General features: G+C 47.7%; 2 protein-coding genes across 7 annotated transcripts in view; one reads left to right on the top strand and one right to left on the bottom strand.

The window, feature by feature from the left end:
- The window catches only part of GSTZ1 (glutathione S-transferase zeta 1), a 64,262-nt gene extending 49,355 nt beyond the window's left edge, over nucleotides 1-14,907 (bottom strand). Inside the window, exon 1 of the mRNA XM_029597644.1 lies at nucleotides 14,843-14,907. Within this exon, the coding sequence (XP_029453504.1) occupies nucleotides 14,843-14,854 (12 nt within the window). The 5' untranslated portion in view covers nucleotides 14,855-14,907. The remainder of the gene's footprint in view (nucleotides 1-14,842) is intronic.
- POMT2 (protein O-mannosyltransferase 2) overlaps nucleotides 1-15,687 on the top strand; it is a 128,303-nt gene that overhangs the window by 14,267 nt on the left and 98,349 nt on the right. For all 6 annotated transcript variants that reach the window (XM_029597641.1, XM_029597639.1, XM_029597638.1 and 3 more), the window contains one exon: nucleotides 14,619-14,727. In XM_029597641.1, coding sequence (XP_029453501.1) covers nucleotides 14,619-14,727 — 109 coding nt within the window. The remainder of the gene's footprint in view (nucleotides 1-14,618; nucleotides 14,728-15,687) is intronic.

Raw genomic sequence — 15,687 nt, 5'->3', positions numbered from 1 at the left:
CGAGGCCGACTAAACAAAAAAACCCCGAAAGTAAGAAGAGCGGCGTCAGTGGAACCCTCCACCTCCAGGACTGGAGGATTCACCAGAGAAGATCAGGCCCAGAGTCTCCGAGACTCTCAGACCCATAAACCGTGCGACTCGGCCGGGCAATTGCTAAACTGCCGACTGCCAGAGTCCGCGACGCATGGTGCAGGTGACTCACAAAGGCCTGCATCGAGTAGCTCCGCAGGGGCGACATCGACGCCATCGAAGCATAAGTCACAAGCAGCACAGAGACACAAATCTCAATCCCATTGAGTGTCAACGACGCATAAGAATGCAAAGTCCCTATTGTAGCCGGGATCAGCGCAGGGAAGTCCATCAACGCATCGGGCATTGAGGAAGGCAGTCTCCATGCAAGAAGCGTCGATAGCGTTGCACGAGGCTTCGACACCGGCACATGGTGTGTCCAAACCGACACACGTCTCGACGCATCATCCAAAAGAAAGGCACAGAGCAAAGTCGAGTCAAAGCAATCCGCAATATTCCTAGTCTCCAGGGGAAAGACAAACTCACCCCTACAAATATCGGGGCATAAGTCTCCCTAGCCCTCATTTATCTGAACATTCTATATCACCCAGAGAAGGAAGCTCCCATATATCTGCAGCACATTCGGAGGAGGAATACGTGAGGGTAACATTGTCTTCCTCACGACTGATATCTTCAGATCGTTCGCCCATCTTGGAACACAGGGCTATTGATACAGGGGTACAGGAGCCATTGCGAAAGAAAAGGAAGGTATCGGAGCACATACAACCCCAACAAATTCCGACTAAAGCACTGGATACCTCTTTATTATTGGGGGCAAGTTCACCGCCACAGTCGGTAAACCCAGCAAGGCCAAGAATGCCACCACAAACTCAATAAGCCTTCTCACAACTCTCGTCAGCCCTCTCGGATTTCTTTGAGACAAACAATCCACATTCACACTCCCTCCATCTCCAACGGGTAGTGCACAGACTTTTCCTCAGCCCCATTCATCGCCGGAATAGCCAAGGAACCCCTCAACGCAGGTTCCTTCCCATCAAACAATAACGCAGCCTGTACGGAGAGAATCGCCACTAATGAGAGATTCAGACTCCCCTCAGTCAACACCTACATCATCCATGGGATACCTATTGGACCCGCCGAAGGAACCCCCTGAGCCATACTCTCCTCCGGAAGATCTATCTTATCCCAAGTTCTTGGACAAGATGGGAGGAGTCCTTAATCTGAATGTCCAAAAAATACCTCTGGCGGAGAAGCTTGGTCTCCTCAAAATATTTGACGTACCGGCCGAACTCACCTCGCTACCATCCCACAAGGTGTTGGATTTGGTCCTAGAAAAATTGTGGGAAACCCCCTTCGCTATCCCACCAGTCTCCAGGAAGACTGATCTCAAATTTAAAATGCAAAAATCAGTTTTATTCCATGCCACAACTCCCACACTCTCTTCCCTGGTCATAGAATCAGCGATGCAGTGGGCCAAAAAATCCAAGTTACACGCCTCTGCACCTCCAGGAAAGGAACATCGATTCCTGGATGAATTTGGGAAGAAGGCGTATCAGTTGGCGAAGCTATCCGCTCGCATAAATCAACACCAGTTCTACCTGGTTCAGTATTTATACGAGTGTTTGCAAACACTAAAGTCGGCACTTCCTACATCAGAATCATCGGCATCACCAATTATCCAACCTATTCAGGACATAGAAGAAGGTATACGGCACCATGAACAAAGCGTTTGATCTGCATCTCGTACGTCAGCATCGGCCATAGCAGCTCGGAGAATGGCCTGGCTCCGCTCCAGCGCCATTCGAGAAGATCTCCATGATAACCTTGCTAACTTACCATGCAAGGGCGATAATATTTTTGGTGATCGCGTCCAAGAGACAGTAGCAAACTTAAAAGACCAAGCAGTTGCCATCCAATCACTGATACAACCATCGTCCTTCGCCACACAGCGCCGATACTATGCCTCAACCCGTAGACAACAATACCATAGTCGTCCTTTCACACAATATCAGCAGTATAGACCTGCCGCTTTCAATCCTCCTCAACCAGCTACACCTCAGCCTCTTCAGAATAGAAGGGGTAGACCCTAGAGCGCAGAGAACGCAAACACAACAACCTCAGATGTCCAAAACCACCCCATATTTTTAATGGAGAGTCCATCATCGCTGCCACTGAACCCACCAGGCTGAATCACATTGTGCCTACAATACTGGGAGACCATAACCACAGATCTATGGGTTCTAGAAATTGTAAGACAGGGATACCAACTCCGCTTCACCAACAAACCCGATCTTCCACATTTACTCGCAAACCAAACTCGAAATCAACATCAGTTGGCACAGGAAATAACGTCCCTACTCCAACAACGAGCGATTCAAATTGTTCCACCACATGCTCACAACAAGGGATTCTATTCACTGTATTTCCTAATTCCCAAGAAGATCGGTGGTCATCGTCTCATTTTGGACCTATGCGAGTTGAACAAACACCTAGTCAAGGAAAAGTTCAAGATGGTATCGCTAAAAACCATCTTGCCATTTCTGCAACCCAAGGACTGGGTGTGCTAGATAGACTTAAAGGATGCTTATACCCATATTCCTATCCACCAATCTTCGTGGCAGTACCTGTCCTTCCATTTTCGGGACCAACATTATCAATACAAGGTCCTGCCGTTTGGCCTCTCAGCAGCTCCCAGGGTTTTCACCAAGTGTGTGGCAGTGGTGGTGGTGCATCTCTGTCAACAGGGCATCAGAATATTTCCATACCTGGGCGACTGGCTCCTAGTAGTGTCGGAACCTCAAATTCGCAACGACTATCTTCACCAGACATTTCGATGCTTGAACAGTTTGGGAATTGTAGTCAATTATCAAAAGTCCATTTTAATCCCGACACAATCTCTTCAATTCATAGGAGCGCGTCTGGACACCATCCAAACCAGAGCCTTCCTACCGACGGATTGGAAGCTGGAAATGCAATGGCTTTTTCGTTCCATCTAATTACTGAAGATGCCTTCAGCGCATCAAGTCCTCACAGTGTAAGGACACATGACAGCAGCCATTCATACTGTTCCCAACACGAGATTGCACATGCGTCATTTGCAATGGGGACTCAAGCGACAGTGAAAACAACATTCACAGCCATTAACGTCAAAAGTGAATTTGACACCCACTATGCTGCAGGATATAGCATGGTAGCTCAAGGAACAGACTCTCACCATAGGAGCTCTGTTCAATACACCCCCTCGCAACGTGGTTCTCACTACCGATGCCTCTCGCAAGGGCTGGGAGGCTCATTTGGACCACCTACAAACCCCAAGGTCTGTGGTCCACACAGGAATGAAATCTACAGATCAATCTCCTGGAACTCAGAGCGATAAAACACGCTCTTCGAACTTTCCTTCCGCACTTAAGAGGTCGACAGGTCATGGTCTATACCGACAATCAGGTAGCGATGTTTTACATCAACAAACAAGGAGGGGTCAGGTTCATGGTCCCTCTGCAAGGAAACACTACAGATTCTGGATCACGCAGCTCGTCACTCAATACACCTTCAAGCAACCTATCTGCTGGGAGCCATCAGCACTCGGGCAGACCACTTGAGTCGCATATTCCTCCCTCACGAGTGGACACTCAACAAGTGGCGGACACTATTTTCAAAGCGTGGGGGTTACCAACGATGGACCTCTTTGCCACGGAGATAAATGTGAAAGTTCCTCTGTTTTGCTCAGTTTGGCCCAGCGAACATCAGACAGCACAAGATGCATTTCTTCTACCATGGATGGAACCCCTCATGCATGCATTCCCTCCAATACCCCTCATAACCAGAACACTACACAAATGCATACTGGACGCAGCTCAGTTAATATTGGTAGTACCGGTGTGGCCCCGATAACCGTGGTACACACACCTTCTACATCTGTCAATTGCAGATCCAATCTCACTGCCAGACCGAGCAGACCTCTTATCATAGGAAGAGGGGACACTGTTGCACCCGATGCACACTTCCCTTCACTTAACAGCATGGAGATTTGAGCAGCTCCTCTTAACGGAGCAAGGAGTCTTTGTCCACACAAAGTATTCTTCTCGAATCTAGGAAACCATCTACCAGCCGAAATTATGGGTTTAAATGGAGAAGATATTCGACCTGGTGCTCATCTAGGGGCATACATCCATTGGACTGTTCATTTGACTGTTTGTTGGATTATCTACACACCTTATGTCACGGGCCTCGCAACCTTATCTATTAGAGTGCAGCTCAATGCAATAGCGGCCTATCACTGACCCCCATCGGGGACAATCTATCTCAGTTCATCCTATCATTTCATGCTTTCTAAGGGCCTTTCCCATCTACGGCCTCCAGTTTCTAAACCTCCGGTTCCGTGGAATCTCAATTTAGGTTTGGAACAACTAATGGTATCACCCTTTGAACCGCTGGAGTCAGCACACATCAAATACCTTACATGGAAGGTAGTGTTCCTCATCGCAGTAACTTCGGCGCGAAGAGTCCGTGAACTCCAAGCTTTGGTGCATTACAGTCCTTATCTGCAATTTTATCATCCTAAAGAAGTGCTTCGAATGCATCCATCTTTTCTTCCGAAAGTGGTAACCCAGTTCCACTTAAACCAATCCATTGAACTGTGACGTTCTTTCCCAAACCTCATCAGAATGATAGAGAACGATTGTTGCATACGTTAGATTGTAAAAGGGCATTAGCTTAGTACAAAAGAAGAACACACTCTGAGGCATGAGCATCACAGTTTGTTTCCTTCAACCCAAACACTCCAGGCCTTCTGGTTGCTAAAAGGACTATATTCAGCTGGATAGCCCAATGTATTCAATTCAATTCTGCTACCAAAAGAATAACTTAACATTATCTTCTCATCCTAACACAATCAAGTGAGAGCAATGGCAGCCTCAGTGGTGCATCTGCGAGATGTGCCTCACATAGACATTTGCAAAGCGGCAACATGGTCTTCTTTGCATACTTTCACGTCCCACTACTGTTTAGATCAACAAACAACTGGCAATGCCAAGCTGGGACGAGTCATATTACAAACTATGGCAACATGATTACATAAGCAACTATCCACTTTCTTTTTGATCACGCAGACAGATGTCACTAGAATATTAAAGCGTGATCGGGAGCTTAGGACTCCCATGACAGCATGGCTAATTCAGCCCTGCTATCAACGGGAAAAGCAAGTTTGCTTACCGTAAATGGTGTTGCCGTAGATAGCAGGATGAATTAGCCATGCTGACCCTCCACCTCCCTGGATAGTCGATATACTATACTTATTTCATGAACTGCTACATCACAGACTGAGGAGAGACTGTTTTTCTGCGCGGGAAGGCTCGCGCAGCCGTACAGAGCAAAGCTCTGAATTCTACTTAGAAGCTCCGCCTCCTGGGCCCTGATGGACAGTTCCCATGACAGCATGACTAATTCATCCTGCTATCTACGGAAACACCGTTTACAATAAGCAAACTTGCTTTTATAGTCCTTCTGAAGGCACAAAAAAAAAAAGGTTAACAATAAATCAGGTGATACCTTTTTATTGGACTATTACTGCCTCAGATCAGAATAGAATGAGAAAACAGAAGCGGTTCCTAAAGGCATTGCAATCATAAGTTGGTGTGAGGTGAGGGAAAAGGTAGAAGGTGACTCGGTATGATTATATAGCTCATCGCGAGTTAAGAAACCTGGGTTTTTGAGTCCTTTCTTTCAGTTCTGAGGCATATCTGTTCTATTAATTTTCCACTGCAGAAATGTTCAAGAGAAAATTGATGGACGTTCTCAGGAGGCTATCCAGTCTCTTTCTGGTTGCATGCCTTTATCATCTTCCTCCATTTAAGAGGACAGGACCTATATCTCAATAACTGGTGATAGCTTGAACATTTTGCAAATTTCTGGCCTCAAGTTCTATTGTTTCTCTACCTGAGTGAGATTGGTTGCTTTAGACGATGTGCTGAACGTTTTCTTCAGTATAAAGTCAGGGTTTTCTCTGATGTGAATAAGGTCACTTAGAAGTCTACTGATGAGACCTAGGGGTACCCAATTTAAAAAAAAATTCCTTGTAAGTGTTATGTTAAATATAAAGAGGTGTCCTCTGTATTTTGAGTCTTCTCAACTAACACATTTTTTTTTCTTGTTCAGCAGAATCGTTTTGTACCTTTGGAACCCATTTCTCTACCTCCTTAGCTATCTGCATTCTATTTAATTTCTAGTGCCACTTCTCTCCGATTTGCCTTTTATATTTATTTATTCTTGGGTTGTGGGATTATGCTGGACTTGATTTATAGTTACATCTGATGAATATTGAACCTGTGTTTTTGTTTTTTTTGTTTTATTTCTTTTTAAATGTATCTTGATAATCTGTTACTTTTTTTTCTCAAGTTTGTCTTGAGATTATATTTTGAAAATTGATTAACAAATTTAAAAAGTTTTACATTTTCCTTTAATTCTCCTGATCATAAAGTCAGAAAGAAGAGACTGGTGCATACCCCTGCAGTGTACCATGCTGCAAGCTCAGCCAGGACATGTTGAGGGGGCAACTGTGAGTTCTTGCAATATCTCAACATAGGGGGTCCTATTCCTGCCCCTCCTCTAATGTAGTGCAGATTATTCAGAGCCAAAGTGTGAAGACAGGCAACCTGATACAGACCCGAGAAAACTAAGGCAACACCTCCCTGGAACCAGACCACTGGATCAATAACCTTAATGATCAGGATCGTTAAAGGAAAATTTAAAACAATCCAGGAATGCGAGACTTTTGCAGTTTAAAATGAGCAAATGCTTCAGAACAGACAAGAGAGAATTCAGTAAAGACCTGGGTTTCTTAACCCATTATAAGCTACAAAATGATACTGTCACCTGATCACCCATCAACCCTTCCCTTTTACACAACCATTGAAAGGCCTTTTACAGTTCACTTTAATTTTTCTGATGATGTCATCCTTTGCTCATTCTGTTCCAACTGAGGATGGGAGTAATAATTCCTGAAAGCTAATTGAGAAATGTATTAGAAATATGGCAGGCCTTATGTTTTTTTTCCTATTTAGTTTGCTTATCTGTCCAACTAATCTGGCTTTACAATTCCCATTGCTCCCTCAGAGATCCCTTGCGTTAATCCCCAGCTTTCTTGAATTCGGATACTGTTTTATTTCCATCTCTACTGGAAGGCATCTACCACCCTCTCTGTAAAGAAATGTTTCCTTAGATTACTTCTGAGTCTTCCCATTTTCACCCTCATCCCATGACCCCTTGTTCCAGAACCTCCTTTCTGTTGAAAGAGGCTCAGCTCCTGTGCATGGAAACCCTGGAGATAGGGAGATATATTTAAATGTTTCTATCTCGCCTTTCCCCCAGGGTGTACATGTTTAGATCTTTAAGTCTATCCCCATATGCTTTAGAACGAGGACCACTGCCCATTTTAGTAGCCTCCCTCTGGACCGGCTCCATCCTGTTTATATCCTTTATAACGAGGACCACTGACCATTTTAGTAGCCTCCCTCTGGAGCGACTCCATCCTGTTTATATCCCTTTGAAGGTGGGGTCTCCAGAATTGAACTCAGTATTCCCAGTGAGGTCTCACCAGGGACTTATACAGGGGCAATATCTCCTCCCTTTTCTGCTGACCCTTCCTCTCCCTGTGCAGCCAAGCATGTTTCTACCTGTTATTGTCACTTTATCCACCTGTTCGGATACAGTTACCCCCAGATCCAGCTCTTCCTTTGTGCTTAGAATTATTTTACCTCTAATACTGTACCTTTTATTGGGTTTTTGCATACTGCATGCATTATGCTGCATTTTTTAGTATTAAATCTTAGCTGCAAGATCTTAGTAACACCCCTCCATTTACCATTCCCTGTCCAGACTCCTGGGTTTTGCCTCCCCTCCAGCAGATGAATACAGCAAAGTTTTCACAAACTTTGCCCTATACCAGTATTCCTCTGTCTCCAGCAGATGGTGGAGGTGCAAAATCCACAGTCTGATCTGATTGAAAAAAAAAAAAAAAGAGTTGAGTTTAAGGAGTTAGGTATTTTGACAGAGAGGAGTTGTTAGTATTAAAGTTAGGTTTAAAAAAAAAAAATAGGAAGAGTTCCATTGTTTCAGCCGCCTGGAGGGTTGTTAGGTCCTGAGGGGACCATCCTCTCTGGTGTTGCCGGCAGCTGCTCTCACCTCATACCCGGTGAGAGCAGCTCTGGGGTTGATACCGGGGAGCCCGGCTCACTCCCCCCAGAAGGACCTGAGGAAGTCTGCTGTATCAGCCCTGTGGTAATTAAAAAAAAATAATAATAATTTTTCTTCTGCGCCGATTTTTCCTTCCCTATTTGCTGCAGCCGGTCGAGTTTTTGGATTTTTTCGCTGCTTTTTTGTGCCGGTCGTTGTGTGAACGTCTGAGATGCCCTGGAACTCGGTTTGTCGCACGTGCACCTCTCTCGCAACAGGCTTTGTTCCGGTTGCATCCCCGGGGGGGAGGGACCCTCCGTTTCAGTTCTGGATACTCTGCAATTGACATGCAAGGCCCCCTTGGGCCCGTCTGCTTCACGGGCTGCTGCAGCTGATCCATTCCCGCTGAGCGCGGGAATGGAGGGCATTTGGGCACTTTTAGGGATGCCACGAGGGCCGTGATGGGGGAGGGGATTTGATCTCCCACTCTATCCCCACAACCGCGGGTTTCCGGGAGAGCAGAAACTGCCGATCAGGATACCACTGACATGGAGGATGGCCATGAGGGGGCTATGGACTCCTCCCTCTTCCTCTTCTTTCTCCTCTGAGTTGGTTTTACTGATGCATAAGGCCTTTAAAGCTAAGAAAGCTGTCTGAGGAGAATGTTCCTGATTTCAATCCCCGAAGGTCGGCTAGAAAAAAGACAAGGTCCAAGGGGGACTCTAAGGACAAGGGGGGCTCTGCTCCGGCAAAGGTTAGGCGGCAATTAAGAGCTAGTGTGCATCAGACTGATACGGATATCTCAGAGGACCACGACTTGCAGCCCAAACCCCCGACGGGGGTGGATGGAGATCCAGTCCAGCAGACAGACTCAGTCCGTGCTACTCAGGTTGTTGAGGGGGACGACCCAAAAGTGGTCCGTCTCTTCAGAAAAGAGGAACTGGGCCCGATTATTCCCTGTATTTTGGGGGAGTTGGTTCTCGAGATGCCGCCGGAGGACGCTAAGCTGGGGACTATGGATCCCGTTTGTTGGACCTGAGGGGCTCCACTACTTCTTTTCAGTTTCATTTCTCCACCACGGATCTACTATTCCGGGAATGGGATACCCCAGACCTGGGTTTGAAGGTGAATAAGGCTATGGACAAGCTATATCCTCTGCCAGAGGAAGCTTTGGAGCTGTTGCGAGTTCCCAAAGTGGATGCAGCGGTATTGGCGGTCACTGGGGCAACTGCCCTTAAAGACCACCTGGATAGAAAATTGGAACTTCAGCTCAAGAAGATATTCGAAGTTTCCGCTTTGGGGGTATGTGCAGCAATTTTGCTTTACATGCGGGCCTTCGCTGGGTTCAACAGCTACAAGCCAATGAAGGTCTTTCAGAGGGTGAGGCTCTCCAAGCAGGACGGCTGGAAGCTGTGCTGGCTTATAGTGCCGATGCACTTCATGATCTATTATGGACCTCGGCCAGGTTCATGGTGTTAGCTGTGTCGGCACGCAGACTTCTATGGTTGAGGAATTGGGTGGTGGATGTTTTGTTGAAAGCTCGGCTCCTTGCCCTTTAAGGGAAGTTGCTGTTTGGAAAGCAATTGGAGGACATGATTCAGTTCTTGGGAGAGAATAAAGTACACAGATTGCCAGAGGATCGCCCCCGGTCACAGGGCTCCTTTTCTGCTTGACCTCATTTTCGGGGAAATTGGAAGTTTTGCCCGTCCAGATCTTCAGGTCCTGCCTTTCGTCCAGGTTCTAACAGATAGCAGTCATGGTCTCAGTCCTTTGGTGGCAGACTGTTCGGTAGGCCTGGTAATTCCCAAACTGCTCCTGGAGTCAAGTCCTCACAATGAGATGTGGCCAGCCCATTCTTCAGGGCCAGTTGTTGGGGGCAGACTATCCCTTTTTTACAAAGAATGGGCCAAGATGATGTTGGACCAGTGGGTCCTAACAGTAATAAGACATGGCTATGCATTACATTTTGTACACCGTCCTCGGGACATGTTTCTAGTTTCTCCATGCACGTACTAGGAAAAACGAAAGGCAGTACATGAGACGTTGCAGTGGGGGCCATTACCCCGGTCCCGTTGGCACAACAGAGAAAAGGCCGCTATTCCATCTATTTCGTGGTTCCCAAGAAGGAGGGGACTTTCCAGCCCATTCTGGATTTAAAAAGAATCAACAGATGCTTTCAGGTGCCTCGTTTCCGCATAGAGACTCTGAGGTCAGTACGGTTTTTCATCATGAGACACCATTACCAATTTCGGGCTCTCCCGTTTGGGCTTGCCACCGCTCCCAGGACTTTCACCAAGATAATGGTGGTGGTGGTGGTGCAACTTCGCCGGGAAGGATTGTTGCTACATCCTTATCTAGACAACTAGTTGATTCAGGCCAAATCCGAGGAGCTTTGTCAGGCGGTGGTCCACAGAATGCTGCAGCTTTTGAGATCGCTCGGCTGGGTGATCAACTTGGCCAAGAGTCACCTAATTCCTTCTCAGTCCTTGGAATTTCTGGGGGCTCTTTTCGACACGCAGCGAGGGAGAGTTTTCCTTACGGTGGACCACATTACCAAGCTGCAGGGTCAGGTTCGAGACCTATTGGCCAAACGCCCTCCCAGAGTTTGGGATTACCTGAGGGTCTTAGGATCCATGACTTCCACTCTGGAGCTGGTGCCGTGGGCTTTTGCGCATATGCGTACTTTACGGTTGGCATTGCTTTCCCAGTGGAATCCGGTCTCCGAACAGTTTCAACTGCCTCTACCACTTCCGGAGTCGACGAGGACCAGTCTCGAGTGGTGGCTCTTCTCAGACAATTTGGAACGGGGAGTTTCGTTGGTAATGCCTGAATGGACAATGGAGACTACGGATGCCAGCCTCTCCGGCTGGGGAGCGGTATGTCTACGGAGTTCGGTGCAGGGGCAGTGGTCTCCACAAGAGTCTCAGTGGTCCATCAACTGGCTGGAGACCAGAACAGTATTTCTGGCCTTTCAAGCGTTCCTTCCTCTGCTTCAGGGCAAATCAGTCCGGGTCCTGTCCGACAATGCGACCACGGTGGCGTATTTCAATCGCCAAGGAGGGACCAGAAGTCAACCAGTGGCGGAGGAAGCTCAGAGGCTGATATGCTGGGCGGAGCAGCATTTATTTATTTATTTATTTTATTTAGAACTTTTATATACCGACATTCATTTGCATATCACATCCGTTTATAATTAACGGAGATAATACAAAATGATTTAGGAAGTGAAAAATATAGTTACGTGAAACAGGGATGCGAAGGAACAAGATGGGGATGTAGAGGAAGAATAAAGGTCCAGATGGCGGAAAGGTAGCCTAATAAAAGAGATAAAAAGAAGCTAGTAACGTGAAATGAAATGCAATGGACCTGCATTTGACTCTCATCGCGGCATCCCACATAGCGGGCATCAAACGTTCAGGCAGACTTTCTCATTCGGAACAGCCTCGACCCCGGAGAGTGGGAATTGGCAGACGAGGCTTTTCGACTCATTTGTGATAAGTGGGGACCCTCCCTGCCTGGATCTGATGGCGACCTTCAAGAATGCCAAGGCCCCACAGTTCTTCAGCAGACGCAGGGAGAGAGGGGCCGAGGGCATGGATGCTCTATTGCTCCCCTGGCCGACCGACATGATGCTCTGTGTTTCCTCTGTGGCCTCTCATCGGAAGGATACTACGTCACTTGAACTTCATCCGATGGAGGTGATTTTCATAGCCCCAGAGTGGCCGAGGTGGCCATGGTTTGCGGACTTGCTCAATCTCGCTGTGATGCACCTTCTAAGTCTGTGGGACGTCCCGGCTCTTCTTCATCAAGGACCCATCTGTTTGGAAGAGGCGGTTCGCTTTTGTCTAGCGGCATGGCTTTTGAGAGGTGCCGTTTGAAAAACAAGGGATATTTGGACTCTGTGGTCACTACCCTTTTAAGGTCTCGCAAGCCGTCCACGTCCTTAGCTTACATCAGGGTGTGGAAGGTTTTTTAAGCCTGATGTGTTGAGCGGAAGGTAGGCCCAATCCGGGCGTCGCTGGCTGACATTTTGTGTTTTCTGCAGGCTGGACTGGCAGAAGGGTTGTTGTGTAGTTCTCTGAAGGTCCAGGTGGCAGCTCTTGGTTGTTTCCGGGGCTCCATTCATGGAGTGACATTGGCGACGCATCCGGATGTGGCTCGTTTTCCTTCGGGGAGCGAAGCACTTGCGACCTCTGATCCGACTGTCTTGTCCTTCGTGGAGTCTGAATTTAGTCCTCACAGCTGTGTGGCCCACCCTTTGAGCCACTGAAGAGGGCAACTCTGAAGGATCTCACATTGAAGGTAGTATTTTTGGTAGCTATTTCGTCAGCTCGGAGAGTGTCTGAGCTTCAAGCGTTGTCTTGTAGGGAGCTCTTCCTGCGAATTTCGGAGTCTGGAGTTTCCTTGTGGACAGTACCGTCACTTCTTCCGAAGGTAGTCTCTTCCTTTCACCTGAATCAGTCGGTGGAACTTCCATCATTTACAGATTTGGACTGCATGGATCCCCTCGCGCGAGACTTGCGGAAATTGGATGTTCATAGGGCTTTACTGCGGTACCTGGAGGTTATGAATGCTTTTCGTTTGTCGGACCATCTTTTTGTGCTGTGGAGTGGTCCGGAGAGATGCAATATGGCTTCTAAGACTACGATAGCTCACTGGCTGAAGGAGGCTATAAGCTCCGCTTATTTGCTGCTTGGAAGGCCCTTGCCGGTGGGTCTTCGAACACATTCTACTTGGGCGCAGGCTGCGTCCTGGGTGGAATGCCAACACATTTCGCCTCGAGATTTGCAGAGCGGCTACGTGGAAGTCCTTACACACTTTTGCGAGGCATTACAGGCTGGATGTCCAGGCTCCGGATTCCGGGGGATTTGGAGAAGGAGTGCTCTGAGCGGGCCTCTCTGGGTCCCACCCTAGGTAAGTTAGTTCTGGTACATACAGGGAAAGAAAAATTGGTTCTTACCTGATAATTTTCATTCCTGTAGTACCATGGATCAGTCCAGAGTTCCGCACATTGTAAGCATCAAGGCAATGGAGAGTCCGCTCGTGCATGTTCCATTTCAATTTTGGCTCTGCAGATCAATTTATTCACAGTGTTTTTTTGGGTTCTGTTCCCTTTTGGGGTTTAGTGAGCTAATTTGGAGTTTGAAGTTATTGTATTTTGTTAGATGGGTTTTGATCCATTCTGCTTTGTTACTGAGAAATACTGACGGACTGTGGGTGGCACCTCATGGTATAGGGCAGAGTTTGTGAAATCATCTGTCTCCATCTGCTGGAGGGGAGCAAAAACCCAGGCGTCTGGATTGATCCGTGGTACTACAAGAACTAAAATTAACAGGTAAGAACCAATTTTCCTCTACCCTTTATTACCTCCCACTCAGCCAGTTTCTAACCCAGTCACTCAGTCTAGGATCCATACCAAACTCTAGACCGTTCCTTGAGCTTCGCTAGATCCCTTCTCATGTTTTGTACACCTTCCTGGCTGTCCACCTTGATATGGCAAAAACACAAACCTTTCCTGACAATCCTGCTACTATTTTGTCACGAAAATATTGAAAAGAACCGGTCTGTCTTCTGTGTTAAAGGCCTTACTGAAATCCAAGTGCACTACATCTAGTCGTCACCCAGTCAAAGACATCAGATTTGAATGACAAGATCATATTATGTTAGTCCAATAAAAAGGTATCATTTTGTTTTATTTGTATTTTTGTTAACATTAATGTTTGTGCCTTCTGTAGCTTGTTAGACTAACACAGTCCTGCCAGAGGCTTCTGTTTGAGAGTGGCATCTCCCCGAGAGGGCACCTTGAGCAGGATTCTGCTCCTGCCACTAGTCTGAGTGGGATCCATCCTGCCCCTTTCCAACCTCTGGGCCCTGGGCTGTGAGTGATATTCAGTCTGCCTGCTTCTCTCCCCCCACCCATCTTCCCATCTTTGGGCACAGACCTGTGAGTAGGATCCTCCTTCTCCCCACCCCATAACCTCAGGACACTGTCTGCAGGCAGGTGCCTACCCTCACCCCCTCCCAGGGTGCTTGATCTGTGAATGGGCTTCCGCCCCTCCCCCCCCCACACACCTTGGGGGGGCTGATGGGATTGTGCCATTTCCCTCACCTGTTCCCACCTCTAGAGCACTGGTTTTCAAGTAGGATCCTGCTCATCACCCCTTGTTAACTCAGGGGCACTGTTCCATGAGTGGGACACCCGTCCAACATCGGGGGAGAGGGGTGGGGGTGTGGGAGACAGGTCTGTGTGTGGGACTCTGCTCAGCACTTTTCCCTCCCCCCCTCATGTCTCGGGGCTGTGGTTTGAGAACGAGAGACTTCCCCTGGATTGTGGTTTGCAGGAGATATTTTCATTTCCCCGGTAGGGTTCTGGTTTATGATTGGTTTCCATCTGAGCTGTCTCTGTCTTGCTTTCCCAGATACTGGCTGCATCACTTTGTCCCAGTACATTCTGCTAGATCCCATCCTCATGTTCTTTATCATGGGGGCCGTGCTGAGTATGGTGAGAGTGAAGTCACACTCGCACAGGTGAGATGGAGCTCAGACTGTATGATACCACACGTTTGCTGTGCAGTGCTATGGATGCGAGCTAGCTTTACCCAATAATGGCCTAATAAGACCAGCTGCTTGTTTCATGTTGTACCTCATAATCCATTTCTTGTTCCAGTTACGTATCCAGGTCAGTCCAGACTCCTGGGCTTTGCCTCCCTGCCAACAGATGGAGATAGAGAATGTTTTACTGACACTGTACATAACCCAGTGTGCCACCTGCAGGCCCTCAGTATTTCCCTGTCTCCAGCACTTCCCTGTACTTCCCCAGATCAGTCCAGACTCCTGGGTTGTGTCTTCCTGCCAGCAGATGGAGACAGAGAGAGTCTCACTGACTTGTACATAACCCAGTGTGCCACCTGCAGTCCCTCAGTATTTCTCTGTCTCCAGCAGTTCCTTGTATATACCCAGATCAGGCCAGACTCCTGGGTTTTGCCTCCCTGCCATCAGATGGAGATAGAGAACATTTTACTGACACTGTACAAAACCCAGTGTGCCACCTGTAGTCCATTTGAGGCAGACCAGCAGGGGGCTGGTGACCCTTCTGTAAACTCGTCTAGGCATTCCATGGGGGTAGACATCTGGTAGTCCAGGTCCCTCATCCCCCATGAGGTAGCAGTAAGATTGGCTGTTAGTTCTGCACTGCAAACAAGCCTGAGGTAAAGGGAAGTATTTTGGGCAGGTGCTGGCCCTTTAAAGTTGTATTAAAGTTAAGAAAGTGGAACCTTTTGCCTGTGTTCCTTGGGTGTATGCTTTGATTCATAGGCAGCCGACGGCTGAGGTGTTTAGGTGTGCAGGAGGGAGGGGGGTCTGTAAGTCTTTACCTGACGTCAGTGTGTCCTTGGGGCAGCTTCACTCCATGTGTGATGGCACGTGGGTGGTCTTGCAATGCTTGTGGGGAATCACGGGCCAGGTTTAACAGAGAGGGTCTCTGTTTGG

Source organism: Rhinatrema bivittatum, chromosome 4 (genome assembly GCF_901001135.1).
Source record: "Rhinatrema bivittatum chromosome 4, aRhiBiv1.1, whole genome shotgun sequence".
NCBI classification, from domain to species: domain Eukaryota; kingdom Metazoa; phylum Chordata; class Amphibia; order Gymnophiona; family Rhinatrematidae; genus Rhinatrema; species Rhinatrema bivittatum.
Note: the sequence above shows the minus strand (reverse complement) of the source record. Positions and strands in the feature narration are given on the sequence as shown.